The 11,939-nt window shown below is 36.3% G+C and overlaps 1 protein-coding gene across 1 annotated transcript in view; it reads right to left on the bottom strand.

Moving 5' to 3' along the window:
• The window catches only part of FAT4 (FAT atypical cadherin 4), a 151,002-nt gene that overhangs the window by 79,511 nt on the left and 59,552 nt on the right, over nucleotides 1-11,939 (bottom strand). Inside the window, exon 2 of the mRNA XM_025050924.1 lies at nucleotides 5,823-5,954. Coding sequence (XP_024906692.1) covers nucleotides 5,823-5,954 — 132 coding nt within the window. The remainder of the gene's footprint in view (nucleotides 1-5,822; nucleotides 5,955-11,939) is intronic.

Here is an 11,939-nt window from a genome sequence, read left to right as displayed (position 1 = left end):
GGCTCCGACACAGGAGAAGCTACGCAGTGTGGTTTGTTACAGGACTGAAGGACAGTGTCACAGAAGATGGTTATGTGGCCATCAGAGACTCGAGAAGTGTTTGAGAAAAATATCTGAAGGTCGATATGTGTAGGTGGCAACTGAATCCACAAGATTTGCTGAGAATTTAAATTAGAACAGAGAAAGGAACAGCAGTGTAAGGACTAAATATCAACATTTTAGGAGCAGAGGCAGGGGCTGAGGGAGGAAGAAGGGGGAGGTCCTAGGAGGAACAGGCCCCCCGTGAGGTTAAAGGGCCCTGGGCCACAACCGGTACCAGTCCGTGGCCTGTGAGGAACCGGGCCGTACAGCAGGAGGTGGGTGGTGGGTGAGGTGGCCTGTTAGGAACCGGGCCGTACAGCAGGAGGTGGGCGGTGGGTGAGGGAGCGAAGCTCCGTCTGTGTCTGAAGCCGCTCCCCACGCCGGCATCACCGCCTCAGCTCCGCCTCGGATCATCAGGCATGAGGTTCTCATAGCAGCACCGGTCCCTGGTACCAAAAAGGTTGGGGACCGCCGGTAAAGGAAAGGTTTCAAGAAGAGTAGGTTTCAACAAAGTCAAAATAAATTAAGGAGAGTTAAAACTAAAGCACCTATCCAAATTTGATGATGGGGTATGCTAACTCCATGGTATTTTAAATCTATTATAAACTTATCTACATAGTGTAGAAATTATAAGCAGTTTGACGTAGATATGCTAAATTATGTCTCATTGAAATAACAAGTTAAATATTCTGCACTGTCCTGGTTGAGAGCTGATGCTCCGGTACCTCGCTGTCAGATGAAATCCCTGCTCCACTGTTTACTAATGTGTCACTGGGCCACCGCTTACTCTCTTTGAGCCTTTGTTTCCTGATCTGGACTATCGGGATGATGATATTACCTGCCAGAGAGAGCTGCTGCAAGGATTAATGAATTAATACCTGTAAAGAAGCTAGAACAGTCCCTGAGAAACAGTAAGTGTATGACGGTGCTTAGTCATCATATACTTAGTTGTTATTTTTATTCCTGTTTTTAACATTTTCTTATAAGAGAAAATATAATGGGTTAAGTATATTTGATAACTGAGATGTCTGCAAATGAGGAATTTAAATCAAACACAATTAGAATTGCTATATAATATATTCCAGGGGAAATATATTTCCTGATTTCCTATTATATGTAACTATTGAGGTATAAGTAATATTAGAATTGACTTCAAAATATACTTTTTGATTTGGAGATGCTCATATAAAACAAATATATCTTTTACCATTGTTAACTTCTAGAAATGTATTTATTAAAATATCCAGGCAAAGAACTGTCAAGAAGGATATTAGGAAGAACATAAATTTAGGGTTTGTAGGATGTAAGGCTGACGTGATGGGAGATTATAGCAATCACAGTTTCCATATATCTTTTCCATCAGAGACTAAATCTGCCTAACCTTCATGGTCATAAGTACATACGGCAATGATTTCTAACAGTCAAAGGCAAAAATACTCTTTCAAATGTATGTTTAACGGTATTGGCTATATTTCTGTACTGTGGTCTCCAAGCCAACCTTAACATTTCATTAAGTGAATGCCTACAAGCACATTTTAATTTAGTAACGAAACTGCTGAGTTTAACATACTGCCCACACTTATCTTGTATGTTCAGGTGTACGTGGAGTATCTAACATTTATTGTAATTTTATGGTCTAACAAAAACATTCAATAAGAATTTTAGATTTCTAGTCTGACCACATTCTATACTATTTGTTCTATTTCATAAGGAATTCCATTATTCCAGTAAAACAGTCCAGGTATGAAAACAGCTACATTCAATTCTGACTTGTTAAAATGGTAACTATTTGGAAATTAGGGAAAAGCAAAGAAAGAAACCATACTTAAAGCTATTACACGAATGATTTGAAGTTTAGAAATGTCCTGTTTACAAAATGACTGTAATAATTAATACTTCTAAACTTACGATAATTCTTCTGAACAGAAGCAAAGGTATCAGACTAGGTTGATAAAACAATGTTTTTTTGTATTCACAATCAGCAGATGTGGTGAATTAATAATTCTAGTAAATAGCTGAAAATGTCTGGCCAAGAGTAATGATTTAATTAGGTCTTTTGAAAGTCTATTTGTTTAATGCCCCAAATATGCAGTATCAGCAATACCACAAGAAACAAATATCACATTTCAGCTGCGGCACAGTGGGAACAATGCTGGTTAAAAATATTTCACTCTCCCGAGGAACCACGAGAGACAAAAGCACGTGAAAGGAATTCCAAAAGTAAATAGCTATAAATGGCTAATGCATTTTACAACCTTAAGTAGTATTTTCAAAAACAAACATGGTACCATGAAACAAAGTTTGAGCATCCTGGCCCATTATAAGCATAATAATTCTGTTTATAAAGGGAAACAAGAGACTAACAAAGTCGGGTACTTCCAAAAGATGTATATCTCGATCCAGCGCATGTTTCAAATGATATTTAAATTAGGTTGAACTCCCCTGTGTTGCTTACGGACACTGCCTTCACCTAGGCATCACTCCCCAGCGTCCGACTTGAATGTCTCTAACATACTCGTGCATTTGTGCTTGATTTAATTATTAAGGAAAAGTAAATAAATAACAATATATTGACAGAATTTTCAGATGACCTACATAATTTTAATGTTTTAAAGAATTCTATTAATCTCTCAAAATCGGTGTCCTGGACAGCTGTGAGACAATTTAACGGTGATGAGAAAAATGACATAAACGGAGCCATTCCTTGCAAAACAGAGTCGGAGCGGCCGCCCCCGAGGAAGCGGCCGGCACGTGTATCTCCTTGAACCTCTGGAAGGTCTGCAGTGGGCAAAGTCACCTTTGCACGGGGCCAAACCAGCACTGTCTTCTGAACAATGGTCCGGAAAGCGAACAGGTAAAGCAGACACCCTGACCACAAGGACCGACGCTGAGGACAGTGTTCAGAACCGGTAACCGGCCATGGCGAGCCCAGAGCTACCGAGCGCATCGGCACCGACAGAAATCCTGCCTTCTATTTATGGAATTACTTCCTTTTCTCATAAAAAATCGCCAATAATTAGGACATAATACAGGTTTCTGCCTGAATCTATGTCCCTGGATTGCATTTTTTTTTTTAATCTCAAATAAAGGCTTGTTGCCATTTATTTTGTTTTTTTTTTTATTTTCAGCTTAACACTGACTGCAAAGTAGAAGAAATACTTTGTATTTCAATATTGAGTCCTAGTCAAACTCGGTGAAAAAAGAACGAGCCACGATTCGGTAAGAGAGAAAACATGCCATATATATATTATTGGCTGTTATTATTTTTAGTGACGTATATATATATATATATATGTCATTGGCTGTTATACATAATAACAGCCAATAATTCTAAATGCCACAGGCAGCCTTAGGTATCCATTCTGTTTGGCATTGGGACAAATAAATGTTGGTTTTGTCATGACAGGAGTTGAAATAGTCCGTCGTCATTAAAATACTACTAAAAAAATTAAGATAAAATGTATTCAAGAAAGAAAGAGAACTCATAAACAAATCTTCAAAAAAGAAAGTACAGTCCAGAAATAAAAAGTCCTCCTTTCCTTTAAAGTTGTAGATGGACTTCAAACCTCCCTTTGCCCCGTCCTGTCGTTCCCCTCCCGGCCTAGATCCGGTTACAGAGGACTTGGGGATCTCTATGCCGCAGGCACAGTCCCACCCTCAGGAGCTGCTGCACCCCCACCGCCCCCAGAACTGCAAAGGGCCTCCCTCTGTTTCCTGGTCTGTTCCTGCTTTATAACCTTGCACTTCTCTGCCCTTGTCTCACCAAATGCACTTCTGGCATCCTAGATACACCTCACATTCAGTATTTTTTTTTAACTAGAATGTGTAAGTGATCACCCTTGCATGGTTACTTACATTTAAAAAGAAAAAAAAGAAAACAACTTAAAAAACGAAGCACAACTGAAATAAAACAAAATGCACTAAAACGATGTGGATATACATACTGAGAGGTGTAAAGGCCTTCCCAGCCGTCCTCAAACCTCATTGTAAATACAAACACATCTCAAAAGATGAAGGCCATGCAAGTGTGCGCATGCGTGAGCACGCACACGCACACACACACACTCACACTCACAAAGTCAGATAGAGATACACAAACACGCGAGCAGCACTGCGTGTGTACTGCCCCTTACCTGCCATATTTTAAAAACAAAAAAAAAAGGGATGGAAATAAAATGATAATAGTACACTACAATAGAAGTAAAAGGGTTGAATGTTGGCATCTCTTTCAAACAATCGATTTTAACAGAGCAGTGTATCCCATTACGATATGTATTGACGTGATTATTGGTTACTCTGAATACATACTTGATATAAATGAAGTTTATTTGTTCTGTTCCTATAGAGCACAGCCAATGAAACAGTCATAATAATTTGGTGCGAACTGTCTTACAGCGATTGCATGAGCCTTTTTCTGCTCTTCTACTAAATGAAAGTTAATGAAATTTTATGAATTAAGCTATCTAAATATATTTTTTAAATGATGAGCTTTAAAGAATGCAATATTTACTAAATTATTGCTGATGGTACCTCGCATCAATTAATAATAATAGAAATATTCAGTCATATAACTTTTTTTTAAGTTTACTGAGGTAACATCATTTTTTCAGGTGTGTATAATTTTCAAGTGTGTATTATAATTTGACATCTGTATATTCTATTGTGTGTTTACCACCCAATCATATAATTCTTAATGGTAGCTGGAGCTATATTTAAAATACCAAATTTTTTTAATAGAATACTACAATTATCTAAATGTCTATGCTTTACTTTGTTTCCTTTCCTTTAGATGTTGGCAAAATTTATAAGGGACTAAGTCATTATTACATTTCTGTACTGGCTGTTAAAATCAGTCTTTTTTTTTATTTACCTTTGTAAAGTTAAGGAAATGAATTTATGAATATCTTACTCATAGGCCAGAAATCAAGTGTTCAGATACTTCTGGAGTTCAAGGCAAGGGAATTCTCTGATCTGGTTTGGGCTTAGTTTAAGGGGAAAGGGGACACTGGTGTCTGGGGAGGTCATTCATCTTTCCGAAACTCCAGAACAGTAGCTAACTTTTTACCTAGCAAGAAGGAGAAAACAAGCAATGCTTGTTGGTTGTTTTTTCCCCATGGGTAAAAAATAAAGTATAAATTATATAAGTCGCCATGCCATTGGGAGCGTAATGACACAGCTAAACTTTAAAAATATAAAGACAGAGGACAGCAATCTGAGTTGTGCTCCAAAATTTCACATTCACCACTAGGCAAGAAATTTCTGTTTACTAATGAAATTGAAAGAATAATTTACTTAAAATATGTAAGGTTATTGTGAATTGTTTATTTTGTTATACACATATATATAAATTAAATTAAATTTAAAAATTATAAGATAGCCTTAAAATTTTTTAATTTTAATTTGTTTAAAATTACAAATAAAAACAAATCCTTGGTGGCTATAATATAGGACACTGGAATAATAATAATATACAAATTTTTTATTGAGAATTAAAAATAATATGGCTATGAAATCTAAAATGGAACCAGCAATTAACTGAGCTGTGAACTGCTGATCAAAGAAAAAATACCTCTTTATAGTCTCCATTATATTTTAATAACGCACTTCAACAATTAATGTTCTTAGGAAAATAGCACACAATGCTGAATCTAGTTGGGTAATAAAAGTTGTCAATATCCTAGAAATTTGATAAAGCACTGGAATACTAGGTTTTAAAAATTCAGAGACAGGCTCTGAGTTACCTCATCAGCATCCATGGCTGTCAGCTGCATAATCTTGGAGCCGTCTCCAATGTTCTCCTCTACGGTAAGATCCAGCATGTCCGTTGGAAACACCGGTGGGTTGTCATTGATATCCTGAAGTGTGATTTCTACCTACGAGGACAGAAAGAAACTACCTGTGAATGTCTTTGAGATACCAACTCAAATCTTTACCAAGAGTCTACACAACTAGGCCTTCCAAACAGAATCAGGACCTTTATACATAACATCCGAACGACAGAAAACATCCCACAGAAAGTTGTGAAATCTTTACAGAGAAATATAAATTCAAGCAAAAAATGTTTGACTTGTTGATAGTAACTGATTTTAAATGGTTGTTGCCTTGGAGTTTATACTAGAAAAGGTTCACTCGCTAATCAACTGTCATTTTAATCCCCAGATTTATACACCAGTGAAGAGCTGGCCAGATTTAGGACCGTCTTTCATTCAACCATTAAATGTCACTTGACACAGATGAGGCGGTGCAAAATTTCTTCTTGAAATGTTTGCACATTGGCAACTAATATCTGGGGGAAATAAAGAAGTTCATATTGTTTTAAGAAACACTCAACATTTCCCCTATTAAAGTTAATTCTCAACCTGTGAGAGAAGAAAAATACATCTTTTCTATTTCCACTTCAATCTGCACTTCCTAACGTAACTGAAGCTAAACAAGCTCCCCTTTCAGATGTAGTGTTTATATAGACTGCAAATATTACAGCTCTGTTTGAAAGATTCTGGGCAGAGTTGTTTGTTTGTTTCCCTACTTAAGAAAAAGAGTTTGGAAGAAAGGATTTGTGAAGTCTAAATAATAACTTCGAACCATGAGCGACATGCTAAAAGCTGAATTCTGATAAGAAAAGAGAAGACAGCTGCTGATAAAACTGCACGTTTCCCCAGACAGGTCACAAAATTAAGTCACGGAGGAAAATCCATCTATCCATTTAGCATAGGATGTAACCGAGACATTGTTCTCGTAGAATGAAATGTCATCTTTTATAGTTATATTGTAAAAACTCCATCAAATCCAAGAGTGATGAGGATGAATATGAAGAGAGGGGAGAGAGCGAAATAACTCTGGCTGTCTCCTTTTCAGGATTGGGGTGGTGGGGTTGGCCTAGGGTGGGGGAAGGAAAAACCAATAGGTAGGATTGTCATTAGTCTGTGACAAGGAATGAGAAGGAAGCACAGGAAAGCTGGACAAATAAATTAATAAGCAATTGATGAAAAGGAAAAAAAAAGAGAACAGTATACAAAATTAAGTACTAAAGAGTTATACCTGAGGGATCTGATCACGGCAAATGGTTCAAATAAGTAGGGAATAGTTATGATAGGCAATCTCAGCAGTTCGAAATCTGCCACTTCTGGTTTGGGTGAGGATCATTCTCTACGCCACTTCCTTAAAGAAAAGGTCCACGTGAACTACGTGGCATAAAAGGGGCGTGTCCGGCTTCCTCGCAGAGTGGTCAAGGGCAGGTTTTGAAAGAGGAAGACTGGAGCTCAGATCCTGGCTCTGCAGCTCACAGAGCTGGGCAAACGGGAGCACTTATATCGCTTGGCCTCATTCTCCTCATCTTAAAGTCGGAATAAGAAGTATCTTTGAGCACTTTATGAAGACTAGGCTTTGATGATGTTGGAAAAAGTGCTTAGCACAGAGGAAAACGTTTGCTACAAAATCGATCTTGGTTTTCAAGCCGCCAGAACAGAGCTAGGAGCTCCTGGGAAACTTTGAGAAAAGAGATTCCATAAATCAGAGTTCCAGGTCCTAGGACCCAAGTCAAACCAATTCAATTCACTGTTCAGTTCTGGTACATCTGAACATGTACTAAACTTTCATGTAGGAAGAGCCTTGAGAAACACATGTACATATACATGTACTTCAAAAGGCTGAAAACTATGAATTTAGGAATCAACAACTTTGAAATCTCACCCGATAGTCATTCAAAAATTGAATCATTAATGTTCTTCAGAAATTAGTAATTATGCTCATGCTATATATGTGTTTTCATATATGTGTGCAGAGTCCTTAAAATATAGTAGAAAAATAAACGAAGAGTAAGAGATAACTGATCTGAATACCTCATAATTCAAGTCTGACATTTTAGCTTAATAGAATTTTTAAAGAATTCTAAATTGTCCTTCATCTGTAATTTTATGACTTGACCTAACTGGAAACTAACACACCAATCCTGTGTGTGCTTTGTGTGAGTGTGTGTGGGAGGGAGGGAAGGAGGGAGGGAGAGAGAGAGAAGGAGGGGGAGGAAGAGAAATAGAGATATTTTATAAATGTATTTGTGAGAGAATGTGCATATACGACTGTATGAGTTTATGTAAGTGTGTGTGTAAGGAAAGACACTAAATTGAGAGTAAAGGGGATCCAGATTGGCACCAATTAAATATGTCATCAAAGATACATCAGAAAACAGTACCGCACACTAGAAACATGTTGGATTTACCAGTAAGAATTCTTACTATAACTGGTGAGTGCAGGAATTGAGCAAGCTCCTTCTATATTTTAATTATAACGAAATAGCTAACCCACATGCGCTAGACATTGTTGTAGGTTACATATGTAAATACATAGACATACACATACATACGCACCTCCGTACATACATAGAAAATCCTCAAGAGTCCTGTGAGACAAGTGCTATTATCTTCCCATTAGAGATATGAGTTAGCGAAGGTACAGAATTACCCCATGCCACAGAGCTAGCAAGTCAGTAAGTCAGGCTATCCTTTTCCCCAAAATCCATGGCGGCTTGCCAATCAAAAAGTTAAGAACTTCACATTCCACTTTTTTGAAAAGTGAGGATATTTTCTCCTAATTGTCCAGTCTCTCTTCTCTATTCCACGAATCCTCAGACCGTCCGGAAAAGTGTGGCTTTTCTAAGTTCTCGTAATAGCCTGGGGTATAAACTATACAGAAGACGAAACCTGAACTCAGTGGCACAGGTAGATGTTACCTTGCAAATCCATCACCTCTGAGCCTTGTGCCATGTTTCCGGCTACCAAGAATCCAAGACTGTGGACCCTGTTGGCCTGTGAGGTGATCACTGAATCCCACATTTATTTGTTCAGTATTTTAGTATCTATCACGTAAGGGGCACACATGAGTCAAAATACAGAAGAAAATGAGACAGGTAACCGCATCTTACAGGGAAGAAGTGAAGTTTGGTAATAAAAACATGTACAAATAGAAATATTTTCTGTCATCGCTGGCAAAGCACACTGTTGACGTCTTGACTGCAGGAAGCCTGTCCCCCACACCATGAATAATTCTTTGAACTGCTTTACGTCTTGCCCTTGGCAGGTGTCATCCTTCTGAAAATTCCAGGTCTTCAGAGTGATTGGCTCACTCGTGGATCTGCTGCCAACCAAAGAGTCTTGTGCCATTCCTATGCCCTCTCTGGACTAAGATTTGGTATGCTTTGTTTTGAAATGTTACCATATAAAACAGAGGAATCAAACATTCAAAGTTCAAAGAGGATATCTGGAAACGAAAATTAAGACAATCTTTAAAGACTTTTCTTTCTGTACAAATTAGATCTCTTTAAACAAAACAGACAATGGTTATGAGTGGTTTAAAATTCTGAGCTTTTAAAATAGTCTACAATATTACTCCTAAACTAAAAAAAAAAAAAAAAGTGTATGCTGAAAAGTTCATTCCATTCTTTTCAAAGACAAACCAAAAACCACTGCATAGTTAAGCTTGTATTGCTAGCATTGCCCCTACAGTGTTTTACATTTATCTTTACATTTGTTTAGACCTGAAATAAGTAAAATAATTGTATTTAAATATTCATTTTGCCAAAAAAAAAAAAAATCACATTGTGAATTCGGAAGCTTCTCTTCACAAGTGGCTGTATTTTAAATAAAAAAAAAATAAAAAACAACAAAAACAAATAAAAACTGTCAATCAACAGCTTCCATAATCTAAGTCCAGGGGGCATTTTCAAGGTATCAATTCTGAAAGTTTATGAAAATTGACCCTCAAAGATGAATGAGACGTTACAATGTGAAGATAAGGCATTTGCATATCTTATGCCTGCCTATCGGATGCTGACCTTTGTGCTTAAACTTTTTGGCCCTTCAGGAACATATGTGGTTTCACCTGCGACAATTACAGTGGCAGCTGGTAGCTTCGTGGCTGACTTATTCCTAACAAAAACAGCAGCTGCCGTTAATGCTTGAGCCACAGGTACTGTCCACTGCCATCAGTTCTGTCACCACTTAGAGACCTTCTTGGCTGAGATACTTGATCCCCAGGAAATGAAACCCTGGTGAATGAATGATTATATTTAGGGACAAAAATATAGTTGAGATTAAGGGAGATGATGACCAGTTAATTCAAAATGATCTGTCTTTTAGTAGTTTAATAAATATAAAAGTTAAATTTAAAATATAGCTTTAAATATTGTCACCAAACTTCTTTATTCTGAAGGAACAGAGTCCTTGATATCTGGCTTGCTGAATAGTTAAATAGATATTTAAAAACCAAAAAACCTATTGTGCAAATAGCTGCTATTAAATCAGTATAAGGCTTTCCTATTTTAATTTTTTTTCCTGGACTATATAGACTACACTTTGATACTGCACTGCATCAAGAATAATAACATATCTTGGGGATTTATTTTTAATTTTTTAAGTGAATAAATCAGAATACAACTATGTATCAATGAGCAATCATTAATAAGCAATAATTACCAAATCATTACATACCTATATCTATTACTATAAAACATGGCATTTCACTGACTTCAACTGAAGTTATGGAACCAAATCATTACATACCTATATCTATTACTATAAAACATGGCATTTCACTGACTTCAACTGAAGTTATGAAAGTAATGTATTCTAGTCAAGGCAGAGCAATGCACTAAGATAGCAAAGTCCAGTATAAGCTCATTCCCTAGTTAATAAACTGGCAATTGCACTGTGGTCACTATCTCAAGGACAATCAAAAGCATATTCTTAAATTTATAACCTCTCTGCAAACTAAGTAAAGTGGTCCTTAATAAATCGGGATAAAAAAACCTAAACGTATTTTTAATTCACAAACTTCCTGCAATCTATGTAAAATGATTCTTAATAAATAAAGGTGAAAAGCAATCTATTTTTTTTTCCTTTTGAGAAACTTTAGGATTTATAGTAAACCAAAAGTTCATAAATCCACTCATTTGCAAGTAGTTGTATTAACATTTTCAGAAGGAATCTTAAATACCATCAAGTTCATCTCCTTTATTTTATAGAGAATCAAAAGCAAGGCATCAGAATGTCAAGTGATTTATCTAAGAAAAACAATGGCCAGCCTCCTAACTCTAGTCCATTCATTGATTTTTCCAGAAACCTGTAGAGTGAGCCAGAGCTAGGAGCAAGCTGAATGCCTGAGACCAAAGCCTCTAGTCTTTGCATGAAGACAATGATCTTTATACAAAACATGCATCTGATGACAACAGGAAACTGATTTTTGAAGAAACTAATAATAATTGGTTGTTTATTCTACAGACACTATTTTATCCACATTTTTGTTTATTTTTAAGTTCTGTCATATTTACATTAAGGAAAAATAACCTCTGTGGGTTTCTTATTGATGCCACTGGAACACTACTAGACATTCAGCAGAAAGGTGTTGGGAGTATGTTACAAATAAAGAAACTTTGGTTAAATTCTCTGTGGATACTGTTGAAAGTAATTGCTTTAAAAATATCTACAAATAACCTGTTTCTTCTTACAAAAATGGAATCATAAATATTCATTTTCAGAAATGACTAAAATCTAAATGATAGGTAGGATAGACATAAAGTACACAAATTAAAATAGTAAAAGAAGATGCATCAAGGCAAGAAGTGCTTTTTTTGGTGGCAGAAAGTTATGATTTACATTATTGTCTTTTTATTTTTGTGGAACTAACACCCCCAAATTAAATTCCTCAAATAATACTATTATCTAGATCACATAAATTATGACAAAGAATTACACCAAAAATAATGCTTAGAGTTTACAAGTATTATCTGTAAAGATATGATGATAATGCCATCAAGGCTGTATTTAAATTCCCTTTTTATTAAACATCCCGAAAAAAAAAAAAAAAAA

This window comes from Pteropus alecto, unplaced genomic scaffold (assembly GCF_000325575.1).
Source record: "Pteropus alecto unplaced genomic scaffold, ASM32557v1 scaffold17, whole genome shotgun sequence".
NCBI classification, from domain to species: domain Eukaryota; kingdom Metazoa; phylum Chordata; class Mammalia; order Chiroptera; family Pteropodidae; genus Pteropus; species Pteropus alecto.
Note: the sequence above shows the minus strand (reverse complement) of the source record. Positions and strands in the feature narration are given on the sequence as shown.